Here is a 14424-nt window from a genome sequence, read left to right on the forward strand (position 1 = left end):
CACCAACAACAATTACAGCACATAGTGATGTATGAGTGTGTCAACACTCATATACACACAGAGATGATTAGGTATTTAACCGACAGCTGCAGGTTTGTGTGAAGACTATAAAATGACACTAAACAAACAACACAACTTCATTAAATCTATCGAAAATGGAAAAAACAAACACACACACAAACACGCAAACACAAACGCTCCTGGCCATAGAGGAGAGGTGGTGAGTTAAAGGGGAGGGGTGTTTAAAGGTGTGGGGTGTTTAAAGGGTTGGTGTGGTTAAAGGGGTGGGGTGTTTAAAGGGGTGGTGTGTTTAAAGGGGTGGTGTGGTTAAAGGGGTGGGGTGTTTAAAGGGGTGGTGTGGTTAAAGGGGTGGTTAAAGGGGTGGGGTGTTTAAAGGGGTGGTGTGGTTAAAGGGGTGGGGTGTTTAAAGGGGTGGTGTGGTTAAAGGGGTGGGGTGTTTAAAGGGGTGGGGTGTTTAAAGGGGTGGTGTGTTTAAAGGGGTGGTGTGGTTAAAGGGGTGGGGTGTTTAAAGGGGTGGGGTGGTTAAAGGGGTGGGGTGTTTAAAGGGGTGGGGTGTTTAAAGGGGTGGTGTGGTTAAAGGGGTGGTTAAAGGGGTGGGGTGTTTAAAGGGGTGGTGTGGTTAAAGGGGTGGGGTGTTTAAAGGGGTGGGGTGTTTAAAGTGGTGGTGTGGTTAAAGGGGCGGGGTGTTTAAAGTGGTGGTGTGTTTTTAACCACTACTGTACACTGAAAGAGATAATCAGTGTTGCTATGACACTTCAGGAAGGGAAAGAAACGAAGGACATTCATAAACACAAACATCCCAAGAGACATCATGAAAATCACAACTTCCTGTTGCCGGGTGTTGACTCAAACTGGTCAGGACAACATGTTTAAGTTTTACACTGTGGACTGGAAAATGTAACAAGTGAGTTGGAAAGCCCATTAGACTATGGAAATTAAATGACTGCACCTTAATGCATTTGCATAAACCCAATAACATGCAAACTGGTCTAGCGCAGGAAGGAGAAGAAGCAACACAGTATTGAATAGACTTGTACTGGGGTATATGCACACTACACACTACACAGTATTGAATAGACTTGTACTGGGGTATAAGCACAATTACACACTACACAGCACTGAATAGACTTGTACTGGGGTATATGCACAATTACACACTACACAGCACTGAATAGACTTGTACTGGGGTATATGCACAATTACACACTACACAGCACTGAATAGACTTATATTGCGGTATATGCACAATTACACCCTACACAGCACTGCATGGTGAACAACTGGTGTAGAGGAGAGGACACACTGTTACCATGACACCCCGGCAGATGTACCAGCTGTTTGAAGATCAACACACTGTAACCATATCAAACTGTACCGTTTTGGTCTTTTATATTATGTATTGTGTAAATCCCACTCAATCAATCAATCAATCACTCAATCAATCAATCAATAATCAAACAATCTATCAAATAAATCCATATTCCCACTCAAGATCCCATTCTTCAATTGATATTTCAATGATTAGTGAAGTGTCCCCACATCCACAGTGTGATTGAAGTGAGAAGTGAACCCTTGCAGGAGAATGTGGTGTGTCTGTCTGTGTGTGTGTGTGTGTGTGTGTGTGTGTGTGTGTGTGTGTGTGTGTGTGTGTGTGTGTGTGTGTGTGTGTGTGTGTGTGTGTGTGTGTGTGTGTGTGTGTGTGTGTGTGTGTGTGTGTACCTCTGAAGGGTCAGGCTGGGAGTGTGGATACTCGTCAAGGTCGATGTCATGGTGATGGTGGTGGCAGCCGTTGTTGTCCTCTGAAACGCATAGAGACAATCAATCAATTATTGTCCTAATTGAGGGAATACATCTACATACTTTTTTAGAAAGCCCTTTTTACATCCTTTCTAGGTTTCTCTTATAACAGAAACCCTGCCTAAAACCCCAAACAGCAAGTAATGCAGATGTAGAAGCTTGGAAGAAAGGCATTTCACTGTACTTTTGTATGTGACATCAGAACCGGAAACTCAAGATGTTCAGACATTCATAGATGACCAGCAGGGTCAAATAATAATAATCACAGTGGTTATAGAGGTTGCTACAGGTCAGTACGTTGGCTTTTCAAAGCTGAGCATTCAGAGAGGGAGGGAGAGAGAGAGAGAGAGAGAGAGGGAGAGAGAGGGAGAGAGAGAGGGAGAGAGTGAGAAAGAGAGGGAGATAGAGAAGGGGGAGAGAGAGAGAGAGAGAGAGAGAGAGAGGGAGAGAGAGAGAATGAGAGAGAGAGGGAACGCAAGAGAGAGGGAGAGAGAGAGGAGAGAGCGAGCAAGAGAAAGAGAGAGAGAAAGAGAAGGGGAGAGAGAGAGGGAAAGAGAGAGAGAGAGCTGGTCGTAACAGCAGGCGAACGTCTGGTGAACCACCATGCTCTGTGCCAGACGGAAGGATATCCCAGTAGTGAGTCAGTCTAATATAGTCCATAAACTAAAGCAGGGTTCCCCAACTGACAGCCCTAATTTGGCCTGCGGTTGATTTGATTTTCAGAGCAAAGAATGTTGTATTTCATTGTTTTAAGACTGTAAAAACACCAGTAAATCAGCGCAGTGATTTTAATTCAGGAAATCGGTTCCAAAGTATTCCCACGCATAACAAAGAGAAACATGGGGAATTAACGGAATTGGACTGAAGGGGACTTCTTATTGACTAATGTTTACATGGAAAATGATACAACTTCAGACAGTCTGTCTTCAGTCAGTCCCATAATCAATCATTACCGAATCATTACCGGTCAGTCCCGTAATCAATCAGAATCATTACCGGTCAGTCCCGTAATCAATCAGAATCATTACCGGTCAGTCCCGTAATCAATCAGAATCATTACCGGTCAGTCCCGTAATCAATCAGAATCATTACCGGTCAGTCCCGTAATCAATCAGAATCATTACCGGTCAGTCCCGTAATCAATCAGAATCATTACAGGTCAGTCCCGTAATCAATCGGAATCATTACCAGTCAGTCCCGTAATCAATCAGAATCATTACCGGTCAGTCCCGTAATCAATCATAATCATTACCGGTCAGTCCTGTAATCAATCATAATCATTACCGGTCAGTCCCGTAATCAATCATAATCATTACCGGTCAGTCCCGCAATCAATCAGAATCATTACCAGTCAGTCCCATAATAAACCTGAATCATTACCAGTCAGTCCCGTAATAAACCAGAATCATTACCAGTCAGTCCCATAATAAACCAGAATTATCATTACCAGTCAGTCCCATAATAAACCAGAATCATTACCAGTCAGTCCCATAATAAACCAGAATCATTACCAGTCAGTCCCATAATAAACCAGAATCATTACCAGTCAGTCCCGTAATCAATCATAATCATTACCAGTCAGTCCCATAATCAATCATAATCATTACCAGCCAGTCCCATAATCAATCATAATCATTACCGGTCAGTCCCGTAATCAATCAGAAGCATTACCAGTCAGTCCCGTAATCAATCAGAAGCATTACCAGTCAGTCCCGCAATCAATCAGAAGCATTACCAGTCAGTCGCGTAATCAATCAGAATCATTACCAGTCAGTCCCGTAATAAACCAGAATCATCATTACCAGTCAGTCCCGTTATCTGTCAGAATCATTGCCAGTCAGTCCCATAATAAACCAGAATCCTCATTACCAGTCAGTCCCATAATAAACCAGAATCATTACCAGTCAGTCCCATAATAAACCAGAATCATCATTACCAGTCAGTCCCATAATAAACCAGAATCATTACCAGTCAGTCCCGTAATCAATCAGAATCATTACCAGTCAGTCCCATAATAAACCACAATCATCATTACCAGTCAGTCCCATAATAAACCAGAATCATTACCAGTCAGTCCCGTAATCAATCAGAATCATTACCAGTCAGTCCCGTAATAATTATCGGTCAGATAAAGTGCTTACACTCCTAATATAACACAAACACTGGATGCCTCTATAAATAAACCATGTAAACTCAATCTAAAGAATGTAACAGATATTCCTACTCAATCTAAAGAATGTCAAAGATATACCTACTCAATCTAAAGAATGTAACAGATATTCCTACTCAATCTAAAGAATGTCAAAGATATACCTACTCAATCTAAAGAATGTAACAGATATTCCTACTCAATCAAAACAATGTCAAAGATATACCTACTCAATCTAAAGAATGTCAAAGATATAGACTAAGCAATTTAAACCCTTTCAGTTTTCTCAAGTAGTTCAAATGAATAGAGAGTGGAGAGTGTTTCTACGGCAACAGTTGCGTAATGTATCTCGTCAGCCAACCCGCTACTCAATGGTGTAAAGTACTTAAATCAAAAAATACTTTAAAGTACTACTTAAGTATTTTCTTTTGTGTATCCGTATTTTACTATTTATATTGTTGTACTTCAGTACATTCCTAAAGAAAATAATGTACTTTTTTTCTCCGTGCATTTTCCCCTGACACCCAAAAGTAGTCGTTACAAACTGTGGTTGAATGTTGAGGTATTAAGAATTAGGAGATTAAGAATAAAAAGTTGGTATTCTGTCATTTAACTAAACAGCAGTAGGGATTTACTGGAGTAATTATCTCAAAATATGTTTTTTGGGGGGCATTGTTGTAACATGGCATATTGTGTCGTGTAGAGTGTAGACACAGACAAACACACACACAGAAACACACACACACACACACACACACACACACACACACACACACTTCAGAAGCTAGAGAGAAGGTGTCTGCCATTCAACTGGAGTGACACTGTTTTCAACCAATCACATTTTGAATTGCAATCACTACTGGGCGTTCAAAGGAAAGGTATCAGTGATGCAAGCAGTAGTTTTCCCATGCTAAGTTAGTAATTCTAGCTAGTTTGTGTTGTAGTAGTGTGGTAGTGTAGTAGTGTGGCGGCTGCAGTAGCTGATAGGTGCATTTTGTTGCTCATTTGTTACCATCACTCTTTTCAAGATTAACTTTCAAACTTCTTTTAAAACTTCATTTACAAATGATCATCATCTAGTGGCACTTGTTTTTTTTTTGCATCTTGTTTTCTGTTAGCTATCTCTTTGAAAATAAAGACTGTGAAACATTGTTGCATCTCGTTTGCTGTTATCTATCTCTTAGAAAATAAAGACTGAAACATTGTTGCATCTCGTTTGCTGTTATCTATCTCTTAGAAAATAAAGACTGAAACATTGTTGCATCTCGTTTGCTTTTATCTATCTCTTAGAAAATAAAGACTGAAACATTGTTGCATCTCGTTTGCTGTTAGCTATCTCTTAGAAAATAAAGACTGAAACATTGTTGCATCTCGTTTGCTTTTATCTATCTCTTAGAAAATAAAGACTGAAACATTGTTGCATCTCGTTTGCTGTTAGCTATCTCTTAGAAAATAAAGACTGAAACATTGTTGCATCTCGTTTGCTTTTATCTATCTCTTAGAAAATAAAGACTGAAACATTGTTGCATCTCGTTTGCTTTTATCTATCTCTTAGAAAATAAAGACTGAAACATTGTTGCATCTCGTTTGCTGTTAGCTATCTCTTAGAAAATAAAGACTGAAACATTGTTGCATCTCGTTTGCTGTTATCTATCTCTTAGAAAATAAAGACTGAAACATTGTTGCATCTCGTTTGCTGTTATCTATCTCTTAGAAAATAAAGACTGAAACATTGTTGCATCTCGTTTGCTTTTATCTATCTCTTAGAAAATAAAAACATTGTTACAGTCTAAACAGTTTTTTTGTTTGTTGTTTTTGTTCTGCTGGTCGCATTATTGAATGCGGTGTGTCATGTCACATGACGGTTCTGTCTCTGTGTGTATGGCGGTCCAAAGCGTGACCAGGCCTGTTTGATTCATTCATAATGTCATCAAAAAGCATTGCTCCTCCTGCACTACAACTACAGTGGCCCGACTACAGACTATATAAATGCCGGGTGCATCTAGTGATGCTATGTTTTCTGTTATTTTCATGATTTTTTTTAGTTCGATTTTTTTGGTTCCCTCTGAAAGCCTAGGTCCTAAGGTCAAAGTTCACCACTGGTGGAAACAGTTCGGATTGGCAGGCTGCTACCGCAGTGCTTTCAGTAGCTAGTATTCTACTGGAAAATAATCTACTCAGCAACTCTTGGTAACGCAACAAAAGTTTGCTTTAAAACTGTTGTTCTACTGACCAGGCTGAGCCCTCAAAACACATATTTGACCACTTTAGGAAAGAGAGGGAATTGTGTTGTGTACTCTGACCTGTTTTCATGTCACAGTGAGTCTGGGACATCTACTTCTACAATTCCCTTTTACTCTACAGCTGCTGGCAGACTCAGTGGAATAGAGTACTGGACCACTAGTACAGTACTAACTCTGCTCTGCTGCACCAGATAGCTCCTTATTCTCTACGACTGACTCTCTACTCAACAGGATGGACTTTCTATCCACCAGCAAAACACCAGAGTACTGAGATAGAGTAGCTAGCTCCTTTTGCCCAGAGCGGCTCAGAGCCCCCAGACAACCTCCGGAACAGCCTCCCACAGAACAGTCTTTGTTCCCCACAGTGAACAGCTGATTACTGGGGAAATAACACAAGGACACTGGCCTCTCAAGACTCTCTGTTTAACACAAGGATATGTCTGACTCCATAGAGTTTTCTATCGCTACGCATGACGCTCTACTCAACAGGCTCTTATAGGCTCCTATAAAGGAGTGGGCAGTGGGTTATCTATAGACTAACAATGTTAAATACGCTCCTATAAAGGAGTGGGTAGTGGGTTATCTATAGACTAACGATGGTAAATAGGCTCCTCATGTGAATCTTAAAGCATAATTGAGAAGTAATTAAATCAAAGTGGGCCTTTCCCAGGCCTCCTTTAAGACTCCATAGTGTTTCTTCTGTAGGTGCTACAGGCCTCCTTTAAGACTCCATAGTGTTTCTTCTGTAGGTGCTACAGGTCTCCTTTAAGACTCCATAGTGTTTCATCTGTAGGTGCTACAGGTCTCCTTTAAGACTCCATAGTGTTTCATCTGTAGGTGCTACAGGCCTCCTTTAAGACTCCATAGTGTTTCATCTGTAGGTGCTACAGGTCTCCTTTAAGACTCCATAGTGTTTCATCTGTAGGTGTTACAGGTCTCCTTTAAGACTCCATAGTGTTTCATCTGTAGGTGCTACAGGCCTCCTTTAAGACTCCATAGTGTTTCTTCTGTAGGTGCTACAGGCCTCCTTTAAGACTCCATAGTGTTTCATCTGTAGGTGTTACAGGTCTCCTTTAAGACTCCATAGTGTTTCTTCTGTAGGTGCTACAGGCCTCCTTTAAGACTCCATAGTGTTTCATCTGTAGGTGTTACAGGTCTCCTTTAAGACTCCATAGTGTTTCATCTGTAGGTGCTACAGGTCTCCTTTAAGACTCCATAGTGTTTCATCTGTAGGTGCTACAGGCCTCCTTTAAGACTCCATAGTGTTTCTTCTGTAGGTGCTACAGGCCTCCTTTAAGACTCCATAGTGTTTCATCTGTAGGTGCTACAGGTCTCCTTTAAGACTCCATAGTGTTTCATCTGTAGGTGCTACAGGCCTCCTTTAAGACTCCATAGTGTTTCATCTGTAGGTGCTACAGGTCTCCTTTAAGACTCCATAGTGTTTCATCTGTAGGTGCTACAGGTCTCCTTTAAGACTCCATAGTGTTTCATCTGTAGGTGCTACAGGTCTCCTTTAAGACTCCATAGTGTTTCATCTGTAGGTGCTACAGGTCTCCTTTAAGACTCCATAGTGTTTAATCTGTAGGTGTTACAGGTCTCCTTTAAGACTCCATAGTGTTTAATCTGTCATCTTGCTCTGTAATATGAGTAGTATTTTAGCTTTTAATAACATTTTATTTACATTAATTTATAATATTCATTTTTCAATATATTGATGAACATTCACTGAACAAAAATATAACATGCAAGTATAGTGAATAGTGAACTACTTTTGACCAAAGGCCAAGCAGGGCTGGCATAATTACCATGTAACTGATGGTTACGGATGAAGACTGTCATGAAAGAAAATAACTGTCATAGCTGTAAAAAAACAAATATTTTACATTGTATATATATATATATATATATATATATATATATATATATATTGGTGTTGGTGTGGTTGAGTCCGACTCTGAAAAACGTGATGAAACTTTGTCGCTGAAAAAAGCAAAGGAGTCTTTGGTTCCCTAGGAACTGGGCAACACCCCCCACAATGCAACAGCAGCACACATAGAAATACCATTAATAGAACAGGCTTGGAACCTGTAACCCTGGTAATATGACTTGTAAATAGAATGAATAGAACCTCTAACCCTGGTAATATGACTGGTAAATAGAATGAATAGAACCTCTAACCCTGGTAATATGACTGGTAAATAGAATGAATAGAACCTCTAACCCTGGTAATATGACTGGTAAATAGAATGAATAGAACCTGTAACCCTGGTAAATAGAATGAATAGAACCTCTAACCCTGGTAATATGACTGGTAAATAGAATGAATAGAACCTCTAACCCTGGTAATATGACTGGTAAATAGAATGAATAGAACCTGTAACCCTGGTAATATGACTGGTAAATAGAATGAATAGAACCTCTAACCCTGGTAATATGACTGGTAAATAGAATGAATAGAACCTGTAACCCTGGTAAATAGAATGAATAGAACCTCTAACCCTGGTAAATAGAATGAATAGAACCTCTAACCCTGGTAAATAGAATGAATAGAACCTCTAACCCTGGTAAATAGAATGAATAGAACCTGTAACCCTGGTAATATGACTGGTAAATAGAATGAATAGAACCTCTAACCCTGGTAATTAGAATGAATAGAACCTCTAACCCTGGTAAATAGAATGAATAGAACCTCTAACCCTGGTAAATAGAATGAATAGAACCTGTAACCCTGGTAATATGACTGGTAAATAGAATGAATAGAACCTCTAACCCTGGTAATATGACTGGTAAATAGAATGAATAGAACCTCTAACCCTGGTAAATAGAATGAATAGAACCTGTAACCCTGGTAATATGACTGGTAAATAGAATGAATAGAACCTCTAACCCTGGTAAATAGAATGAATAGAACCTCTAACCCTGGTAAATAGAATGAATAGAACCTCTAACCCTGGTAAATAGAATGAATAGAACCTGTAACCCTGGTAATATGACTGGTAAATAGAATGAATAGAACCTCTAACCCTGGTAATATGACTGGTAAATAGAATGAATAGAACCTGTAACCCTGGTAAATAGAATGAATAGAACCTGTAACCCTGGTAATATGACTGGTAAATAGAATGAATAGAACCTGTAACCCTGGTAATATGACTGGTAATTAGAATGAATAGAACCTCTAACCCTGGTAAATAGAATGAATAGAACCTCTAACCCTGGTAAATAGAATGAATAGAACCTGTAACCCTGGTAATATGACTGGTAAATAGAATGAATAGAACCTGTAACCCTGGTAAATAGAATGAATAGAACCTGTAACCCTGGTAATATGACTGGTAAATAGAATGAATAGAACCTCTAACCCTGGTAATATGACTGGTAAATAGAATGAATAGAACCTGTAACCCTGGTAAATAGAATGAATAGAACCTGTAACCCTGGTAATATGACTGGTAAATAGAATGAATAGAACCTGTAACCCTGGTAATATGACTGGTAAATAGAATGAATAGAACCTCTAACCCTGGTAATATGACTGGTAAATAGAATGAATAGAACCTCTAACCCTGGTAAATAGAATGAATAGAACCTCTAACCCTGGTAATATGACTGGTAAATAGAATGAATAGAACCTCTAACCCTGGTAATATGACTGGTAAATAGAATGAATAGAACCTCTAACCTTGGTAATATGACTGGTAAATAGAATGAATAGAACCTCTAACCTTGGTAATATGACTGGTAAATAGAATGAATAGAACCTCTAACCTTGGTAATATGACTGGTAAATAGAATGAATAGAACCTGTAACCCTGGTAATATGACTGGTAAATAGAATGAATAGAACCTCTAACCTTGGTAATATGACTGGTAAATAGAATGAATAGAACCTCTAACCCTGGTAATATGACTGGTAAATAGAATGAATAGAACCTCTAACCCTGGTAATATGACTGGTAAATAGAATGAATAGAACCTCTAACCCTGGTAATATGACTGGTAAATAGAATGAATAGAACCTCTAACCCTGGTAATATGACTGGTAAATAGAATGAATAGAACCTGTAACCCTGGTAATATGACTGGTAAATAGAATGAATAGAACCTCTAACTCTGGTAATATGACTGGTAAATAGAATGCATAGAACCTGTAACCCTGGTAAATAGAATGAATAGAACCTGTAACCCTGGTAAATAGAATGAATAGAACCTCTAACCCTGGTAAATAGAATGAATAGAACCTCTAACCCTGGTAAATAGAATGAATAGAACCTCTAACCCTGGTAAATAGAATGAATAGAACCTCTAACCCTGGTAAATAGAATGAATAGAACCTCTAACCCTGGTAATATGACTGGTAAATAGAATGAATAGAACCTCTAACCCTGGTAATATGACTGGTAAATAGAATGAATAGAACCTCTAACCCTGGTAATATGACTGGTAAATAGAATGAATAGAACCTGTAACCCTGGTAAATAGAATGAATAGAACCTCTAACCCTGGTAATATGACTGGTAAATAGAATGAATAGAACCTCTAACCCTGGTAATATGACTGGTAAATAGAATGAATAGAACCTCTAACCCTGGTAAATAGAATGAATAGAACCTCTAACCCTGGTAAATAGAATGAATAGAACCTCTAACCCTGGTAATATGACTGGTAAATAGAATGAATAGAACCTCTAACCCTGGTAATATGACTGGTAAATAGAATGAATAGAACCTCTAACCCTGGTAATATGACTGGTAAATAGAATGAATAGAACCTCTAACCCTGGTAATATGACTGGTAAATAGAATGAATAGAACCTCTAACCCTGGTAAATAGAATGAATAGAACCTCTAACCCTGGTAATATGACTGGTAAATAGAATGAATAGAACCTCTAACCCTGGTAATATGACTGGTAAATAGAATGAATAGAACCTCTAACCCTGGTAATATGACTGGTAAATAGAATGAATAGAACCTCTAACCTTGGTAATATGACTGGTAAATAGAATGAATAGAACCTCTAACCCTGGTAATATGACTGGTAAATAGAATGAATAGAACCTCTAACCCTGGTAATATGACTGGTAAATAGAATGCATAGAACCTGTAACCCTGGTAATATGACTGGTAAATGAATGCATAGAACCTGTAACCCTGGTAATATGACTGGTAAATAGAATGAATAGAACCTCTAACCCTGGTAATATGACTGGTAAATAGAATGAATAGAACCTGTAACCCTGGTAATATGACTGGTAAATAGAATGAATAGAACCTCTAACCCTGGTAATATGACTGGTAAATAGAATGAATAGAACCTCTAACCCTGGTAATATGACTGGTAAATAGAATGAATAGAACCTCTAACCCTGGTAATATGACTGGTAAATAGAATGAATAGAACCTCTAACCCTGGTAATATGACTGGTAAATAGAATGAATAGAACCTGTAACCCTGGTAATATGACTGGTAAATAGAATGAATAGAACCTCTAACCCTGGTAAATAGAATGAATAGAACCTGTAACCCTGGTAATATGACTGGTAAATAGAATGAATAGAACCTGTAACCCTGGTAATATGAAAAAGGTAAAAGTCATATATTAGGGTTAGAACTTCTACAGTAACTACTGCACTAGGGTTAGAACTTCTACAGTAACTACTACACTAGGGTTAGAACTTCTACAGTAACTACTACACTAGGGTTAGAACTTCTACAGTAACTACTGCACTAGGGTTAGAACTTCTACAGTAACTACTACACTAGGGCTAGAACTTCTACAGTAACTACTACACTAGGGTTAGAACTTCTACAGTAACTACTGCACTAGGGTTAGAACTTCTACAGTAACTACTGCACTAGGGTTAGAACTTCTACAGTAACTACTACACTAGGGTTAGAACTTCTACAGTAACTACTGCACTAGGGTTAGAACTTCTACAGTAACTACTACACTAGGGTTAGAACTTCTACAGTAACTACTGCACTAGGGTTAGAACTTCTACAGTAACTACTGCACTAGGGTTAGAACTTCTACAGTAACTACTGCAGTAGGGAACATAGTTACAGACGGTCATCTAAAAAGAATGCTGGGGATTCGGGGCAACAGTCAAAGTAATCAATCTCTTTTGATATAGAACCATAGATGTTAGACTATAAAACAGTTATTTGCTCAGCTGTACTGCTATTTGTATTGTAGTCACTCTAAGGCTAACGCAGGCAGAGTATTTCTCCCAGCTCAGAGAGAGAGTGACAATTAGGTAGGTCCCTCCCTGTCAACTGAGTCTGAACGGAACGGATGCACCCCTGGATGCCCTCCTACCATTTCCATAAGCCGAGGCCAGCTGTCCTGACGGGAGGCTGGGGGCGGAAGGGCCTAGGCTGTGTGTATGAGGGAGGGAGGTTAACACAGAGAGAGAGAGAGAGAGAAAGAGGGAGGTTAACAGAGAGAGAGAGAAAGAGAGAGAGAGAGAGAGGGAGGGAGGTTAACAGAGAGAGAGAGGGAGGTTAACGGAGAGAGAGAAAGAGAGAGAGAGGGAGGGGGAGGTTAACAGAGGGAGAGGGAGGTTAACAGAGAGAGAGAGAGAGAGAGAGAGAGAGAGAGAGAGAGGGAGGTTAACAGAGAGAGAGAGAGAGAGAGAGAGAGAGAGAGAGAGAGAGAGAGAGAGAGAGAGAGAGGGAGGTTAACAGAGAGAGAGAGAGAGAGAGGTTAACAGAGAGAGAGAGAGAGAGAGAGGGAGGTTAACAGAGAGAGAGAGAGAGAGAGGGAGGTTAACAGAGAGAGAGAGAGAGAGAGAGAGAGAGAGAGAGAGGAGGTACTGACTAACATGTTCAGTCTAAAGTGGAGTCCCAAGTCAGGCCATGAGGCAGAGACTATTAGGGTGAAAGGAGAAGTTGAATAAAGCAACACTGTACTTTCTGGACAAAAACGGATTTATCCATGACTATTGTCTTACTAAAACATACACCTGGGGTCAGTAAGGTTATTGATGGATTGAATAAACACCATTAGGATGTGATATATTGGTATATGACTTTAAGTATCCTGTACTTGTATTTTTTAAATCATGAAGAAATTACTGAGATTATGAGTGGGTCTACAGATCTTCAACGGAGCTTTAACTATTCTTCCATAATTGTCATGGACCAATCATATGGATTTGTGGTGACAAATAATGTTTTAGAAAATTGTTATTGATTTTGACTAACCGAATATTGTCTGTGAGCTTATTATTTTTCCGTCAATAGTACAGAGTGAGCTAAATTGTTTATATGTGTAAACAAGTCATACAACAATTCCTATGAATAATCATCCACCCGACCTCATATCTAAAGACAATTTATAGCCTATCATAATTGTATTATCCTGACGAAGTTGTAGCATAAACAAGCAAGACAATCGAACATAAAGCTGTTCAATGCAACGCATCATAAATGGTCTGACACAAGTAGCCGAACAATTTACCATCACAGAGGGAGTCCGGGCTCATCTCTATCAAAGTTGCGTCTCCAATCTTTCCCGTTAGTCGACTCATGTCACTCATGTTGCCGAGCCCGTGCGGGTCGCGGGTCGGCCCGGTAAAAACAAGGAGGCTGGAGCGGGTACAAGGGCACTCTGTTCGTCTCAGCCCACGCCCTTGGCTACGGACTCACTTTAAGAGGGAAACGTAGCGCTACCTTCACACGACGAATGTTGAAACTGTGCTCAAGATACATCACCAAACCCACAACGTCCACTGAGGAAAAACCTCGTCATTAAAGGGGAGGGGTTTGAATCCAACAACTCAGTCGGCGAACTGCTACTACAGCGGATAATGATGATAGTATGATATTATTAGGTCTACTATATAGAATCATTGCAATTGTCATTTTTTAAAGTGGCAAAAAAGCACATTTATAAGACAGCATTTGCGATTTAATCTACTTGGAAATGAATTGGCATTTACTTATTATATTATATTCTAGGCTATTCTATTCTAATCCGGTTTTACTGTATTCGGCAATAGGCTACTAAGGGACGTGACATAGGCTGCGTTTACACAGGCAGCCCAATTCTGATGTTTTGCCAATTATTTGCATATCTGATACTTATCTGATCTTTCCCCTAATGAGTAAACAGCATAAAACCACTTGGAATCTGATCTTAATGATTTAAACCACCTCAAAATTGTGGATCCGAATCCTGATACCAACCCCATTCGCCATATCTGACCT

At 39.4% G+C, this 14424-nt stretch overlaps 1 protein-coding gene across 2 annotated transcripts in view; it reads right to left on the minus strand.

Moving 5' to 3' along the window:
* LOC112235172 (anoctamin-5) overlaps window positions 1-13924 on the minus strand; it is a 74802-nt gene extending 60878 nt beyond the window's left edge. The window contains exons 1-2 of one of the 2 annotated variants that reach the window (XM_042301933.1): window positions 13676-13924; window positions 1741-1820 (exon numbers count right to left, since the gene is read on the minus strand). In XM_042301933.1, the coding sequence (XP_042157867.1) occupies window positions 1741-1820; window positions 13676-13754 (159 nt within the window). In that variant the 5' untranslated portion in view covers window positions 13755-13924. The remainder of the gene's footprint in view (window positions 1-1740; window positions 1821-13675) is intronic. The other variant, XM_042301934.1, reaches the window with a different exon arrangement.
* Window positions 13925-14424: the final 500 nt, after the last annotated feature.

The sequence above is a fragment of the Oncorhynchus tshawytscha genome, linkage group LG19 (assembly GCF_018296145.1).
Source record: "Oncorhynchus tshawytscha isolate Ot180627B linkage group LG19, Otsh_v2.0, whole genome shotgun sequence".
NCBI classification, from domain to species: domain Eukaryota; kingdom Metazoa; phylum Chordata; class Actinopteri; order Salmoniformes; family Salmonidae; genus Oncorhynchus; species Oncorhynchus tshawytscha.